Consider the following 17,952-nt stretch of genomic DNA (forward strand, 5'->3'; position numbering starts at 1 on the left):
GTTACGGACCTCCGTCCATAGTTCCTCAGGCACTCTGTCTATCAGGTCTAATCCCTGAAATCTATTCCTCACCTCCACTGTATATTCATCAGGGATATGATTTAGGTCATACCTGAACGGTTTAGTGGTTTTCCCGACGTTCTTCAATTTAAGCTGAAATTTTGCAAGAAGCAGCTCATGATCTGAGCCACAGTCAGCTCCAGGTCTTGTTTTTACTGACTGTATGGAGCTTCTCCATCTTTGGCTGCAAAGGACATAATCAATCTGATTTCGATATTGACCATCTGGTGACGTCCATGTGTAGAGTCGCCTCTTGTGCTGTTGGAAAAGAGTGTTTGCTATGATCAGCATGTTCTCTTGGCAAAACTCTATTAGCTTTTGTCCTGCTTCATTTTGTACTGCCCCTCAAAAAAGGACATTCCGACATTGGTGAAGGTGCAGAAAAGTGCAGTCAAAATGATCGAGCTGCTGGAGTGACTCCCCTATGAGGGAAGGTCACAACATCTGAAACTGTTAGCTTAGAACAAAATCGTGCACACATGAGTGCTTGTGTGATCCTGCTCTGATGCTCCCTTGTCTTGCAGGACCAGGAAGGAGGCAGGCGTGCTTTGCCAGCCACAGAGATGCCTTCTCCGGGTCAATGTGAGAGAGTCACATGCCTAGAACAAGTGAAGAGGAAGACAGCACTGAGGTGGTTACCTGCCCTGCCTCCTGCCCTGGGGAAAGGGCTCTTTGGATCATGGCCAGGCCAAGGTGAGATTGGTGGGTGGGGACCCCTGAGCTCCATGTGCATGCGGGTGCAAAGGGCTGCAACAGATAGAAAACGGCACGCAGAGGGTGTGAAGCCCCCGGGGGAGAGATGTTGCCATAACACCTGCAGTGGAGAACTGCTTTCCTGGGGGTCCCGTCCATACGGGTCAAACTGAGAATCACTTTCTATTCCGTGACTGTCACACCCAGCAGTCATTCCAGCAGGGCGACCTGAGGGGGATGAGAGGGGAAGCAGAACCACTTCACCTGCCCTGCTGAATGATTTTTAATTTTTCTCCCCCCCCCCTTCCTCTTTCCTTGTGTGTCGTGTCTTTGTAGACCTGGGGTCAGGAACTGCCTAGTTTTACTGGTTATAAGCCACCTCGGGAGCCTTTCTTTAGCTGGGCCAGAGGATAAAAAAAATACTGTAAGAGCACAATCGTATGCACGTTTAGGCAGAATGAAGTCAGAAAGAAGTTCTACAACTCCCAGCATGCTCCAGCCAGCATGGCTGACTGGGGCATGCTGGGAGTTATAGGACTGGCTGCCTGGGGCATGCTGGGAGTTGTAGGACCTTTTTCTGTCTAAACATGCATGGGATTGCACCCTGAATGAATAATCTGATTGCCTTTACAGTAATTCAAGAAAGAAATGGCAGGCAGAGGAGGGATAGAGGAGAGGGGGTAGTTCTGGCTGGGTCCCTGGGGGCAGGAAGTATTGGTAGCTGTACAGGAAGGATGCTTAAGGGGAGGCAGAGGAAGAGAGGGGCTGTATTGCAGGGGTAGGTAACTTGGTGTCCTCTAGGCGTGGGATCCTGATTTAAACTGGGCTTCCCCACTCTCTCCTTCCTACTGCAGCCCTTCCAGCCCATGGAGACCGGTGGCTCCAATTTTGGCGGGGCTGTGATTCCATCCTTGGTTTCAGTCAGGACCAGCCAGAACTCTTAAAGGAGCTCTCCAAGGTTCTGGACCCTATCCCCAAAATAGGGATCACTCCTTTTGAGTTCTGGCTGGTTCTGACTGAAACCCAGAATGGAACAGCAACCACACCAAAATCGGAGCCACCAGCCTCCACTGCCTCTAGAAGGTTCCTGAAAATGCTACATAGAGGGTCCGGATATCTCACCGTATAGGGTGAGCTGTAGTGTCAGGAGACAGAGGGGATCTCCCTAGTTAGCCGGGCATGCGGCTACAAGAGAGAGGGCCTTCTCAGTGGTGGCACCCCTCTTCTGGAACAAACTCCACAAAAAGGTTTGCCTGGCACCTAGCCAGTTATCTTTTCAGTGCTGGGGAAAGACCTTTCTTTTCTCCCAAGGCATTTTAGAGAGCTAGGTGATTGAGGCTGTTTTATCGATTCCTGTGCTGTTTATTATCTTGTATTGTATTGTTTCAAGTATTTGTATTCTATTTTATATTTTGAACCATGTTGTAAAATGGCATGTTAGCTTTTTAACTAATCCGCCCTGAGAACATGAGCTATTTGGTGGATTGGAAGGGTACTACGTAAATAAATATCTCGAAAAATCAGGTGGAGCGACCTTCTGTGAGCAGTCCTTTCTCTTGCGCAAGGCAGTTCCCGGATCCAACCCTTGGCGTTTTGGACTATAACCCCCCAAATCTCTGACAATTACCCAGGGTGGCTGGGGCTTATTGAAGTTGTAGTCCAAAACTCCTCTAGGGTACCAGGGTGCCTCAGGGCCAGCCCAAGACATTTTGGTGCCTGAGGTGAAGAACAAGATGGCCCCTCTCCCGTTCCATGTACAAAAACTGACTGGGCTGTGCCTGCAACACTGACAATGGGGCAGTGTCCTCTGCAGCACCTGAAGGAGCAGGCTACTTTAGGGGGCACAGGGCAGGCTGCTTGGCACTTTGAAGGGCTTTCGGAGGAGTCATCTAGGAAGCGGAGACCATTCATCTGACACACACATTATAAAAAATGACCAGTTGGTTCCCTGTGAACACAGTTTGCAGAGACAAATAAATTCTAATGAAAGATTTAGCGTTTATTGAAACATTCAAAGTGTTACATCTTTTATCTTTACCAAACTTCCTTGAATACAATGTTCTTGGTGGAAACTAAGCATTGACTGGGTTACTTTGAACTGTAGGTGTCTCTTAACCCTTCATGATTTGTTTACAGGCCGTATGTTACTGGCACATTGCACTTTGGCCTGCAGCTGTGTTTATAAAAGTGTACAGAAACTTTTTTGGTGTTCACATTTGACTGTGCTCCAATTTTCAATTAATTATGTTTCCTTAATTATACGTGACATTTTGTTAAAATTAAAAATAAAAGTTTATAGCTAATTTTAAAAAAGGTTTATGGACATAAACTGCTGACTTTGAATTATAGTGAAAACAGTTGTTATTCATTGAATCTGTGTGTCAAGAGCTTTCCAATGAAGTCTGTTTCATAAGAATCAGTCAACTAGAAGACAGTAAAAAGGGATGACCAACTAACTCCAGAGTCTGAATTTTTATTTATTTATTTATATATATATACACACACACACACACACACACACATACACACACACACACACACACACACATATTGATTTCCCCAGTTGATCAGGCTGTGAAAATCATGGGATCGTGTACAGGTGGAGATAAATATGACAACGACGTTTTACGGAGAAGGTGGAGGATATATTGCAAGGCTCAAATTGAACTGCAATTCCTAATGTAACTGTGGACACATGTCTGGCTTTCCAGCCCCACATATTTGACTATGCAGTGCCACGTTGGCTATGAAGTCCCAAATTAAGTATGACAACACAACAGATATTCCCCTCTCCCCAACGCACTGGCAGAGAGACGCCCCTCCCGACCTCTGCCCCCGACATACTTACACCACACTGCTATGCTGGCCAGGCTGGACCTGAACGTGTGCTGCTTTTGGACCAGGGAAACTGCCGAAGCGCGCTGTCGGGTCCAACTGTCCATGCTAATACATAGCAATTTATAGAAAAAACGGCAAAAATAAAACAGCAGTGTGTCAGCAGCCGCTCTTCCTGGTGTACAGGCCCCTTTTAGGAATGTAGAAAGCTGCCTTCTCCTCAGTCAGACCCTTGGTCCACCTAGCCCACTGACGGGCAGCAAGGGCTCTCCAGAGTTTCAGGCAGGACTCTTTCCTAGCCCTACCTGGAGAAGCCGGGGATCGAACCTGGGGCCTTCCGCATGCCAAACAGGGGTTCTGCCACTGAGCTCCGGCCCCTCCACTAGAACACTGGATAAAACGTGCACTGTCCTTCGCCATGAATGGTTAAAACACCCCATCAAACGTAAGGTTCATAAAATGGGTGGATCCTGGAAGCTCCTTCTCCACTTAATATTAAAAAACCAAGAAGGCCTGGTGAACAGCTCCAGCATTTCAGCCCTGCATCCACTTCCAGAAAGCAAGAGTCTCCTTCATTGGAAACATCCCAAGAAAGCTGATCTCACAGTACATTTGTTGAACTTTAAGGGGAGATAAAAGGAAGGACTTCTTTACACAGCGCATGAACTGTGGAACTCGCTACCACAAGCTGTGGTGATGGCTGCCAATTTGGATGGCTTGAAAAGGGGGCTGGACAAATTCCTGGGGGAGAAGGCTATCGAAGGCTACTAGTTCTGATGCCTAGTCCTGATGGCTAGCTCCAGTATCAGAGGCAGTATATGCGAACCGAGAACTACCGGAAGTACAAGCTGGGTTTCGAAGAGGCAGAGGAACTAAATCGCCAACATTCGCTGGATCATGGAGAAAGCAAGAGAATTCCAGAAAAAGTCCATTTCTGCTTCATTGACTACATTAAAGCCTTTGATTGTGTGGATCACAACAAACTCTGGCAAATTCTTAAAGTGATGGGAGTACCAGACCACCTTACCTGTCTCCTGAGAAACCTGTACGAGGGTCAAGAAGCAACAGTAAGAACCAGACATGGAACAACCGAGTGTTCAAAATTGGGAAAGGAGTACGACAAGGCTGCATATTGTCACCCTGCTTATTTAACTTATATGCAGAGTACATCATGAGAAACGCCGGGTTGGATGAATCACAGGTCAGAATTAAGATTGCTGGGAGAATTATCAACAACCTCCGATATGCAGACGATACCACCCTAATGGCAGAAAGCGAAGAGGATCTCAAGAGCCTCTTGTTGAGGGTGAAAGAGGAGAGTGCAAAAGCTGGTTTGAAACTCAACATTAAAAAAACTAAGATCATGGCATCTGGCCCCATCACTTCCTGGCATATAGAAGGGGAAGAAATGGAAGCAGTGACAGATTTTACTTTCTTGGGCTCCAAGATCACCGCAGACGGTGACTGTAGCCATGAAATTAAAAGATGCTTGCTCCTTGGGAGGAAAGCTATGGCAAACCTAGACAGCAGCGTAAGAAGCAGAGACATCACCTTGCCGACAAAGGTCCGTCTAATCAAAGTTATGGTTTTCCCAGTAGTAATGTATGGCTGTGAGAGCTGGACTATAAGGAACGCTGAGTGCCGAAGAATTGATGCTTTCGAACTGTGGTGCTGGAGGAGACTCTTACGAGTCACCTGGACTGCAAGGAGGTCAAATCAGTCCATCCTAAAGGAAATCAAACCTGAGTGCTCATTGGAAGGACAGATACTGAAGCTGAAGCTCAAATATTTTGGCCACCTAATGCGAAGAGAAAATTCTCTGGAAAAGACCCTGATGCTGGGAAAGACTGAAGGCAAAAGGAGAAGGGGACAGCAGAGGATGAGATGGCTAGATAGCATCACCGATGCAATGAATATGAACTTGAGCACACTCCGGGAGACAGCGAAGGACAGGATGGCCTGGCGTGCTATGGTCCATGGGGTCACGAAGAGTCGGACACAACTGAACGAGTGAACAACAAATGCCTAAGTACGCCAGGTGCTGGGGAACATGGGTGGGAGGATGCTGTTGCATTCTTCTCCTGCTTATGGGTTTCCCACAGTTAAATGGTTTCCCACTGAATTAACAGACTGCTGGATTAAATGGAGTCTTTGTCTGATACAGCATGGCTTAATATGCCACACTATTCTTCGTTGCTGTTGCCAAAGGTTTAAGTTGGCTCTGGTTCTTTATACAGGCACCCTTCAAATGGATTCTAAGATGTGAAGTGAGACATGTAGTCTGGTTGAAGCGCATTCCGCACTCGAGACATTTATATACTTTTCCTGCTGTGTGTGTCCTTTGATGGGAGGTGAGACCTGTTTTCTGAGTAAAGCTCTTTCCACATTCAAAACATTTAAATGGTTTCTCTCCTGTGTGAAGTCTCTGATGTACAGTAAGATGTGAGCTCTGCCCGAAATGCTTTCCACACTCCAGGCATTTATATGGTCTCTGACCTGTGTGTGTTCTCTGATGTGTAGTAAGGCACGATTGAGCGGTAAAGCTTTTGCTACAGTCTGTGCACTTATATGGTTTCTCACCGATGTGGATGGTTTGATGTTTAATGAGGCTATGCATTTTAAGAAAGCTCTTTCCACACTCCAGGCACTGATAAGGTAACTTCCCTGTGTGGATTGTTCGATGGGAAGTCAGTTGCACATTCCACATGAAGCTCTCCCCACACTCCAAGCATTTAAATGGTTTCTCCCCTGTGTGGGTTGTTTGGTGCTCAGTAAGGTTTCCCCTCTGACTGAAGCTCTTCCCACACTCCTCACACTTAAATGGTTTCACTCCTGTGTGAATGCTTTGGTGTTTAACGAGGTCTGCCCTGTGATAGAAGCTCTTTTCACATCCAGGACATTTAAACAGTTTCTCCCCTGTGTGGGTTCTTTGGTGGCCAGTGAGTTTTCCCCTCCGGCTGAAGGTCTTTCCGCACTCCAGGCATTTAAAGGGTTTCTCCCCTGTGTGGGTTCTTCGGTGGTCAGTAAAGTTCCCCTCAGACAGAAGCTCCTTCCACATTCCAAACACTGGTAAGGTTTCCCACCTGTGTGGTACATTTGATGGGAAATGAGTTGCGTGTTCCACATGAAGCTCTCCCCACACTCCAAGCATTTAAATGATTTCTCCCCTGTGTGGGTTCTTTGGTGACCAGTAAGATTTTCCCTCCGACTGAAGCTCTTTCCACACTCCAGACACTTAAAGGGTTTCACTCCTGTGTGGGTCCTTTGGTGTTTAATAACGTTTCCTCTCTGATGGAAGCTCTTTTCACATCCAGGGCATTTAAATTGTTTCTGCTCTGTGTGAATTATTTGGTGTTTCACAAGGTTTGTCCTCTGACAGAAGTTCTTTCCACACTCAGAGCACTCAAACGGTTTCTCCCCTGTGTGAGTTTTCCAATGCTGATTTGGGCTCGATTTATTACAGAAGCTTTTCCCACACGCTGGGCACTTATGCCCTTCTTTTCCTTTGGCTATTTTTCCTTGGACTGAGACTTCATGGATGCTGCCGCAGGGATAGGCAGAAGGCGTGTGTTGTTGCTTCTGTTTTACTCCCCTTCTCCTTCTCTGTCGTCCTCCCTTTATACATCTGGCTCTTTCCAGTAACCCGCTGGGTGCTTCTTTCTCACTCTTGGTCTCCCATCCATCACCTGTTGGAATGAAAAGACAGAAGAGGAGTCAGAGCCCAAGAAAGAGACGGAGCCTCATATGAGGAGACAGAGAGCATGGAGAGCTGCCTCCAGCCAAGTAAATGACATTGATCTACATAATAGAATTTGAGTGTTCAATGGGAGCTTGGAGGTCATTTAGTCCAACCCTGTGCTCATGGCAGGATCTGCAAAGCAGGATGTAGCTCCACCAGCCCTGACAGATGGCCATCCAGCCTCGGCTTAAATAAGTCCATACCAGTGGGGGCTGGTGGCTCCGGGTTTGGTGGGGCTGTGCTTCCATTCTGAGTTTCAGTCAGAACCAGACAGAACTCTAAAGGAGCTATTGTTGCTGTTGTTGTTCAGTCGTTAAGTCATGTCCGTCTCTTCGGGCCTTCCTGTCCTCCGCTCTGTCCCGGAGCATGCTCAAGTTCATTAAAGGAACTATCCAAGATGATAAACCTATTTTGGGGCTGGGGGCAGCACCTTGGATAGCTCCTTAGAGTTCTGGCTGGTTCTGACTGAAACCCAGAATGGATTCACAGCCCCACTGAAACTGGACCCACACAGCCTCCACTACTCCAAACCCAAAGTGTTTATTCACTTCAAGGAAAACCACTGTGATGCCTTTGGGAACCAATGCCCCCCCCACACACACACACACCGTTCTTGGCAATACCTAGGTGCCCTTCCCCTCTCACTTTTTAAAAACAAACCAACACATTTTCTTAACAGGATTTGGGATTGCTATGAAATGGGTTTCTGTGGGTGCTGAACATTGCAGGTTCAAAGAAGCTGCTTAGTTTGCTGGGGCTCAGCCCCCACCTCCACCTTCTACTCAGTCTTTTGGGCAGGTCACTTGTCCCGGGCCACACCTCCTATGACAGCCATTTTGTGGTGGTGCCCAGGACAGTTTATCAAATTCCCAAATGTGCCCACGGACCCAAAATAGTTGCCCACCCCCCGTTTCATCCATCTGTCTTTCCAGATATTAGTGCATAAAAACGATCAGTAGAGCATTATGAGTAAAACAACGATAAATTAAGATATGTAAAAGAAATATAATACAACTCTTCATAAAATAACGAATTAAATGCTAAACATCATACATAACGTAACAACCATCTTACATGATAAACTCGGAGCTCCAACACAGCGCCTATGAAGCTCAACCCTCCCTGTCCCCTTCAAAATAATTGTTTAAAAAACCTTGGAAAATGGTACCAATAGTCTTCTTTCTCTCCCTGTCTAGCCTCTAGCCTTGCTCTTTCTCCCTGCTTTGCCTGGCGAGTCCCCATTCCCTCCCAGCCTCCAGCCTATTTCTCTCCCCATCTCTGTACTTTGCTGTTTCTCCCCTCTCCCAGCCTCTAGTCTCACTATTTCTCTCTGCCTCCCCTCTTTCACACACGTTTGACTAGCCAGGACCCCTGGCAGCCATTATGTGACTAGCCACATCCTCTGTAGAAGCCATTTTGTGGTGGTGCCCACAGCAGCTTTTCAAATTCCCAAATGTGCCCATGTGCCCCAAGAGGTTTTGGGGGCCCTGTTATAAACACCATCCATACCATTTATTTCCCATTAACTGTTACTGTCAGCCATTGATTTATTGTGATCTCATTTTTGCCACAGCAAAATATTTGGCTGCTTGTTCTGGTGAAACACCCTTACTTATGCCAAGAGATGTGAAGGCCCAGAGAAAAAACAGAAAAATTCAGATAAAATATTTTTTCCCAGTTTTTTTCCATGGACTGTTTTTGTTTTTCCGAAAAACTGGAAAAAAGGAACAGCTTTGGATTATTAAAAAAATTATTTTAGAATTTAAGACAAAGTATTTATATATTGTTACCCAGCCTTTACTCTCCGCAAAATGATTTCTAAAAACTATTTAATAAGAACACTTTAATAGAAAGACGCAAGATGTAAAATATCTGAAAATAATGGAGCCATGGGGGGAAATATTATTTTAACCCCCCCCCGTAAGATTCCCAGCATAGTTAGTTCTTTCATTCCTTATTAAAATTATTGATATAATCTATTTTTACTGACAGACATTTATGTTAGGTTTCCCAACGTGTGAGCAGAGTCACCATGGTGCATTCTTGGCAGTCTGGGTTTTGTTATATACAGTCCTGTGTTTCTGATGCTGTAGCAGTCATTGTCATGCCCTACCTGGAGGAGGATTCATCCGCAGAAGGGGCGGGAGAGGGGCCCCAGCCGGAGCTCAGCGAGGAACAGGAGGCCTTGGCTAACAGTCCTCCTTTGGAAACATTGCGGGAGCAGCTGGGCCCCTCTCAAGCAGTTCCTGAACCTCCCCAAATGCTGGAAGCAGACCCCGAGGGGATCCATCCCTCTGAACGGCATAGAATCAGACACGTGCAGCAAAAAAACAAACGGAAGTCACCACGTGGGGGCCTCCCTTAAAAGCAACACGCTGACCTAATTAGCCAGCTGTGCGGATTAACGATTGGCTATAAATTCAGCCTCACTGACACCAGCTTTTTGCTGCAAATGACAGCACCTTAAGCTTGGCTTCGCTTTCAAGATACCGGATCAAATAAGCTCCTAGACCTTGGCTACGCCTCTGGATAATGTTTTCAGAGACCCCCTTGACTGGCCTTGATGCTTGCTGAAATGGATGCTGGTGAACTGACCCCTGGACTGCCTTGACCTCGCCTCCTGTGTATGACTTTGGACTGAATTGGCTGCTCTCTCACCGCTGCTCCTAGGACTATCTACACCTTGCCCAAGGTCCTTGCTGGCATTAGAATAGGACAGTCCAAAACTTCGGCTGGGGCCCATTGTGCTGGCTCCCCCCCTCCTCCTCAGATGAATCCTCCTCCAGGTATGAGCAAATTAAGTTATACATAAAATAACTTTTGGAATGGAAAGGCTGCTCTTTGTTCCTAAAGGAGCCCTCCCCAACCTGGCACCCTCCAGACGTTTTGGACTACAGTGCCCAGCATTCCTGACCATTGGCCATGCTGCCTGAGGCTGATGGGAACTGAAGTCCACAATATCTGGAGGGCACCAAGTTGGGGACAACAAAGCAACAATGTGACTTTAGATCTGTCAAAATATAAAAAATAAGTATTGCTTATTTTTCAGTTGTTCTAAACCTTCCCATTTCTCTGAAACCGCCTGTGAAAAAAACCATTTTTTCCCATGGCCTCAACATTTCTGGAGATTTTACATCTCTAGTTATGCCTGCCGACAGATCTGAAATACCTTCAGCGAAAGAGAACTCACCATCACGCAAAACAGTCGGTCAAACAGCCCTTTCCCTTAGGATTTTTTTTTTAATGACTTAAAAGAAAATGTTAAATATTTTAAAAAGGACTTCTTGGCCAAGACACAAAAAAGGGAAAGGAGGCCACACTGGAGTCATTGACTCAGTCTGAGCCACAAGCTAAAGTTTTCACCACCCAAGACTGAGGCCAACAGAATCAAGCGGAAGAAGAGGATGCTGGGTACTGATAAATAACTGGCAACATCTGGACAGTGGGGAAGCCATACCTAGAGAGGCCACAATCTCCCAATTCTCCTCCATGACTGCCCTGTGCAGGGCCCTTTGGTTCAGATCCAAGACAGCCCACTCCTCCTTGGTGAAGTACACAGACACCTCCTCAAAGGTTACCAGGCCCTGGAATTAGAAGAAGAACGGTGACCTTAACACTTCTTCCCCTTCTAAGCAAAATCCAAATGGGGAGTTAAGCCCAGGAGGTTGCAGGCTCAGCTGCTGAGCCAGTGACAGCCTTCCTAGGGGGCAGAAGCAAAGGGAGCAGGCAGGTCTTTTCAGGCTCAGAGAGACGTGCAAGAGGCAGAGACACCCAGGCTCGGATCCGGATGGAAACTGGTGAAATCGAAGCTCCCGCCATCTCCTTCCCAGGGCAGCCCCTCCAGCCTACACAGGGTGTAGAGCTACACAGAGCATCAGGAGATCCTGGGGGGAGCTGTCATGTTGAGAGGAGAGGGGGAACCCCCAAAACAGGGCATAGACCTTCCATGAGTGGAGCCTTTTCTCTCACGGGGGGCAGGTCCTGGATCCAATCCCATCACTGTATCCTGCCGTCTCCCCCAGGACTTCTTCCCTACCTGGTCTGGCTGCACAGCAGCTCTTTCCACTCCGCTGCGAACAGGAGACAACCCGGAACGTATCGCCAGCATCGCTTCACTGCCTATGAGGGAGACAAAGGCAGCTGGAAGACTTAAAAAAAGATATATCCTGCCTTTTTCCCCCTTGTGATGAACCCAAGGCAGCTTACCTGGTCCTCTTCCTCTCCATTTTATCCTCACAACAACCCAGTGAGGTAGCTTAGGCTGAGAGTCTGTGACTGGCCCAAAGTCACCCAGTGAGCTTCATGGTCGGGACTGGAAGCTGGACCTGTGTCCTACAGCTAACCACTATACCACACTGACATACCCATCAGAGATGTTGTGTATATATTTGGAAGTTGCATTCCTTGTATGGAGAGCAATGTACATCCTTGCATGGAAGATTTTTTCTTTTTATTTTATATAAACAGAGTGCTGTAATTGTGTAATTTAGATAGGGAACCGATAGGGAATGGACTAAGAAGAGACAGATAGTGAAGAGACAGAGAGTGACTTGTGAAGACAGGGCTTCTAAAGAGACGGATGGTGAAGAAATAGAGAGTGATGAAGATTTGTGTGTACAGGATTAAGGAGGTAATTGAGTGTGGTTGAGTGGCAGAGAATACACACACACACATATATGTATATGTAAGCTTTTAAACTGAATTATTTACTGTTAAACATCTCATGGCTACAAAAGGGTAGAGTAATAGAGAAAATAACCTAAGTCAGAATAAAAGCCAATGCCTCCCAACAGCTCATGAAGTAAAGATATAAAGTAAAGGTCCTGGTGGCAGCATTACCGTGTGCATGGTAGAAGGTGTTGCCTGCTGTAGGAAAGGCCTGATTGAAAAGGCCTTTCTCACTGGTAAATAGGCCACAAAGCACCCCCACCCCCCGAGAGCTTCTCTACAATTGAATCCTGGCAGTTGGACAGGATTCTTTCCCAGCCCTACCTGGAGTTGCTGGGGACTGAACCTGGGACCTTTCAGGCACCAGGCGTGTGCTTTAGTGATGAGCTACAGCACATTCCCAGAAGCCTTACACAGGTTCAGAGGAAAAGAAAGACAGGTTATTCACCTATCGAAGGCAGGGAGGCCAAGCACAGAGGAGACACATTAGTCTTACCCAGTGAGGTGGCCCCTCCGCCAGCCTCCTGCACAATCCACCTGGACGGCACCCTCTGTCGGGCAGCCGACGAAGCCTTCTCATCCTCAGGGAAATCACAGGCCTCTTGCGCCAACGGCCCCTGGACCTGAAACAGCAACGGGGATCCCAGGCAGGGAGTGAGAAGAAGGCTTAGAAGAGGAAAGGGACATGCAAAGGACTAGGGAGTGAGGTGAGGAAGTTTGTTGGGTCATCCCCTTCCTACAAGGCAGCAAGAGAAACTGGAGTGTTCTTCTGGGACAGCCTTTCACAACCTGGTGCCTTGCAGATGTGTTGGACCACAACTCCCAGCATGCCCCGGCATGTTCGCTGGAGCATGCTGGGAGTTGTAGTACAAGATATGTATACAGCATCAGGTAGGGGAGGGATGTTTTAGGATGTCCTTGCTCACATGCCAGCCATTTGAACCCACCAGGATGAAACTCTCTCACCTGGTGTGGTTCCTGCTTCTTCTCATCTGCCTGGCTCAGGAGGAAACCTTCTGCCAGGGCCACTGCCTGAGAGCTGGTCCCTGGTCTGCATTCTCTCACCCAGCTCTCCATCTCCAGCGGAAGAACAGTCAGGAACTGTTCCAGGATCACCAGGTCCAGGATCTGACTTTTGGTGTGTTGCTCTGGCTTCAGCCACCGACAGCAAAGATCGTGAAGTTGGCTGCAAACCTCTCGGGGCCCCTCAGCCTCCTGGTAGCAAAACTGCCTGAAATGCTGGTGTTGTACAACTGAGCTGAAGGGGTCTTCACCCAGCATTTTCTGTATAGTTGTTTCCCAGAATTCTCCACTGCTCCCAACCTGGATGGTATGGGGGGCTTTTATTGCTTCTGGGCCAGCTGAATTTCGGTTTTCTGTCTCCATCTTGTTGTCCAAGGCAGCCTCCATTGGGGTGGACAAATCACCATCACCTTTTGCCAAATGGTTTAAGGCAGGAAGTGCTGTAACTGCTGGGCCTACTAAGTCTTCGAAAGCCAACACGTCAAGGCAAACCGAATGACAGGGTCTCTTCCCTGTAGCAAAGGAATCAAACACTCAAAGACAGCCAGAAACTGGGGAAAGTTTCCTTCACCTTTGCGACTGAGAATTAAGCTTTAATTTATTGGCGGGGGGGGGGGGGACTGCAAAGGTCATACTCCCCTTATACAAATCCATGGTGCGACTGAACTTACAATATTGTGTTCAGTGCTCCCTGGAAAGGATATTGTAGAGTGGGAAGAAGTGCAGAAAGGGCAACTAAAATGATCAAGGTGCTGGAACAACTCGCCTTTGAGGAAAGTTACAACAGCTGTGTAGTGTAAAAAACCGGCAAGCGAGGGGAGACATGACAGAGGTGTACAGAATTATGCATGGTGTGGAGAAAACAGATAGGGAGACATTTTTCTCCCTCTCTCAAAGTACTAGAACTCAAAGGGCTCATCCCAAGAAGCAGATTGGTGGGAGATTTGCTGCAGAATGTTGGGACTCAAAGGACTTTTTTTCTGTCTCGACAGGCACAGGATTGCGCCTTAAGTCTTCTATGCCAACGAAGAATCAGTGTTTAAGACTCCTTCCTTAAAATATAGGAATATTTGCACTCTTGCCTAATTTGCACCATTGCTTACGGAACAGATGAACTGGCGCCTGTGGGAGATGTGATTTCAATGAATTCTTTGAATCTGCCCCCCTTTTCTCTCCCCAATGCCAATTTAAATCACCATTTATATTTAGTTCATTTACCTGTTGTTTGTGTATATCGTCTGTGTGCTTTTATGTAAATGGCTTTTAAACGCTGTACATTGTATTTCAGTGTTTTAGCTTCTGTAAAGTGCCCAGGGAGCTGCAGCTATAAGGCAGTATAGAAATGTCAACAACAACAACAACAAATCGTTAATTTAAACCTATCCACCACCCAGTCGGCTGCACAGACCTTAGGGGAGACAGGCAGAGAGATGGCACTCCTGTCTCAGCCCCTCCTCGGCCTCCCCATGCAGGTCATGGGCCCTCCTGCCTTCTCCCCCATGCACAGGCCAGGCATCTTCCACTCCGGGGTCCCCCCACCCCTCTCCCGCCTGTCCTCGTCCCCACCTCCCCCTGGCAGCCTCTGCGCCCCCTCCCCAAATACGCCTCGCCACTCACCGGAGTGCAGAGGAGGCTGCGGAGGCTGAGAACAAGTGGGCGACACACAAGCCCCCCGCCCCGACCCTGGGAAGTGGGCCGGAAGCAACCGTCGCAGATATGCCCTATAAAATTCACCTAAGTCAAGGGCCCCTTCCTCTTTGCCTCTCTAAGCCCGCCAACTCGCCACCTTTAACCCCGCGATGAACATTCGCGAGCAACAAAATGATGGGAGTGATTTGGCCATGATGCCTCCTGTGCGAAAGGCAATTAGCGGAGAAAAGCCAAAACAAAGGGCAAAACAGAATGGGCGCCCACAGGCACACGTGTTCTTCTTTCCTTGTGCGTGGCAACTTCGTAGATTGTGTGAGCCTGTGGACAGGACTGTCTTGTTCTACTGGCTATATAAAAGCTGCTCCAGGAGGCTGTGACAGCCCCCCTCCTCTCTTCACCCAGCCTACGGTCCCTGAAGATGGGGGCTGCTCGCCTTTGCTTCCACCTAGGCAGGTGTTCCCACCCACCTCAGCTTTCCGCCTTTAACCTATACTCCTTTTTGTCCTGGAGTATAATTGTGTGTGCGCGTGTCGTGCCCTTTTTAAACGTCTACCTAGGTTAAGTATAACTAGCGTGATGAAGACTTAAGTACAGACTCAGTGTACAAGAATCATAGGATTCTTGTGCAAGAATCCAAATAACTTATTCAGATTATTATAAAGATTGAACTTTAAAAGATTTCTTGAATATAAAGTTCTTTTTCTTAGCTACTTTGTGTTATCCTCTTAACCTAACCTAAGCCAAACGAAGGCCTAAAACCACTAACCACCTCTCCCCATCCCCAGGGGATGTTTTATCTAAGGGCTCCTTCACAGGGAGCTTTTATCCTGCGATTGAGCCCTGCTGTGACCCTCCAGGGTGTTTCCTGCACTAAATGCCCTCTGTTCTGTTTTTAAATAGATTGCAGATAATGTGCTATCAAATTACCCCATGTGTTCCTGGTCTAAAGGACTAGGTCTAAACCTAGACAGCATAGTAAGAAGCAGAAACATCACCTTGCTGACAAAGGTCCCTCTAATCGAAGCTATGGTTTTCCCAGTAGAAATGTATGGCTGTGAGAGCTGGACTATAAGGAAGGCTGAGCGCCGAAGAATTGATGCTTTCGAACTGTGGTGCTGGAGAAGACTCTTACGAGTCCCCTGGACTGCAAGGAGGTCAAATCAGTCCATCCTAAAGGAAATCAACCCTGACTGCTCATTGGAAGGACAGATACTGAAGCTGAAGCTCCAATATTTTGGCCACCTAATGTGAAGAGAAAACTCCCTGGAAAAGACCCTGATGCTGGGAAAGATTGAAGGCAAAAGGAGAAGGGGACGGCAGAGGATGAGATGGCTAGATAGCATCACTGATGCAATTAATATGAATTTAAGCACACCCCAGGAGAGAGCAGAGGACAGGAAGGCCTGGTGTGCTATGGTCCACGGGGTCACGAAGAGTCGGACACGACTTTACGACTGAGCAACAACAACATCACCCAGAGTGGCTGGGTGACCAGCCAGATCGGCGATTAATAAATCGAATAAATAAAAATAAATAAATAAATAGTTGTTGGGGGCGCGGTCAGGATGAGATTTGACAAGCAAGAATCGCCTGGAGATTGGGCAAGAATCGCCTGGAGGTTGCGTCTCCTGCCTCCGCATTTCTCAATTGGAGGGAGAAGAGGGTAAAATGCCTCCCTACAATAAGGGGAGACACATCTGATCCCCTACCCCACCAAGCTCAGAAGCAACATCCTCTGTTGTTTCAGAGCACCTTATTAAGTTCAATGGGGCTTACTCCTGAGTAAGTATGCTGAGGGTTGCAGACTTACAGGGTAATCATATGTCTACTCAGAAGTAAGTCCCAGTGAGTTCAATGGGGTCTACTCCCACATAAGTGTGTCAAGCTTTGCAGTAAGCACAATCGTACATTTTAGGTCTACTCAGAAGTAAGTTAGAGGTTTCTTGGGGGCTGTGAGAAAACAGCATAGCAGAAGTTAAGCTATGATAACAAGACTCCCCCTTCATGGATCACTGCCTTGTTGTGGCGAAGGGGCTTGCGTAACTCAGTGAAGCCATAAGCTATGCCGTGCAGGGCCACCCAAGACGGACAGGTCATGGCAGAGAGTTCTGACAAAATGTGGTCCACTGGAGAAGGAAATGGCAACCCACTCCAGTATTCTTGTCAAGAAAACCCCATGGAACGTATCACAAGGCTAAAAGATATGACGCCGGAAGATGAGCCCCTCAGGTCGGAAGGTGTCCAATATACTACTGGGGAAGAGCAGAGGGTATTTCCAAGTAGCACCAGAAAGAGTGAAGCGGCTGGGCCAAAGCCGAAAGGACACTCAGCTGTGGATGTGTCTGGTGGTGAAAAGAAAATCAGGTGACCATCATATCTACTATTGTGGCCAAGAATCCCTTAGAAGAAATGGAGTAGCACTCATAGTCAACAAAAGGGTGGGAAAAGCAGTACTGGGGTACAATCTTAAAAATGATAGAATGATCTCAGTACGAATCCAAGGCAAACCATTCAACATCACAGTAATTCAAGTCTATGCCCCAACCACTGATGCCGAAGAAGCTGAGGTTGATCGGTTCTATGAAGACCTACAACACCTTCTAGAACTAACACCAAAAAAAGATGTCCTCTTCATCATAGGGGACTGGAATGCTAAAGTAGGAAGTCAAGAAATCACCGGGATAACAGGCAGGCATGGCCTTGGTGTACAAAATGAAGCAGGACAAAAGCTAATAGAGTTTTGCCAAGAGAACACGCTGATCATAGCAAACACTCTTTTCCAACAGCACAAGAGACGACTCTACACATGGACATCACCAGATGGTCAATATCGAAATCAGATTGATTATGTCCTTTGCAGCCAAAGATGGAGAAGCTCCATACAGTCAGTCAAAACAAGACCTGGAGCTGACTGTGGCTCAGATCATGAGCTGCTTCTTGCAAAATTTCGGCTTAAATTGAAGAACGTAGGGAAAACCACTAAACCATTCAGGTATGACCTAAATCATATCCCTGATGAATATACAGTGGAGGTGAGGAATAGATTTCAGGGATTAGACCTGATAGACAGAGTGCCTGAGGAACTATGGACGGAGGTCCTTAACATTGTTCAGGAGACAGCAACAAAATCCATCCCAAAGAAAAAGAAATGCAAGAAAGCCAAGTGGCTGTCTGATGAGGCTTTACAAGTAGCTGAGGAAAGAAGGGAAGCGAAAAGCAAGGGAGAAAGGGGAAGATATATCCAACTGAATGCAGAGTTCCAGAGAATAGCAAGGAGAGACAAG

At 47.2% G+C, this 17,952-nt stretch overlaps 1 protein-coding gene across 1 annotated transcript; it reads right to left on the bottom strand.

Moving 5' to 3' along the window:
* Positions 1-5,719: 5,719 nt before the first annotated feature.
* LOC146356205 (uncharacterized) lies at positions 5,720-13,496 on the bottom strand. Its single transcript, XM_084831877.1, is given in 6 exon segments — positions 5,720-6,630; positions 6,633-7,274; positions 10,785-10,911; positions 11,364-11,446; positions 12,492-12,618; positions 12,962-13,496. Coding segments are annotated over 6 exon segments (2,295 nt in total). The 5' UTR covers positions 13,406-13,496; the 3' UTR covers positions 5,720-5,758.
* Positions 13,497-17,952: the final 4,456 nt, after the last annotated feature.

The sequence above is a fragment of the Heloderma suspectum genome, chromosome 2, assembly GCF_057233095.1.
Source record: "Heloderma suspectum isolate Gila_16-S chromosome 2, 16-S_ref, whole genome shotgun sequence".
Classification (NCBI taxonomy): Eukaryota; Metazoa; Chordata; class Lepidosauria; order Squamata; family Helodermatidae; genus Heloderma; species Heloderma suspectum.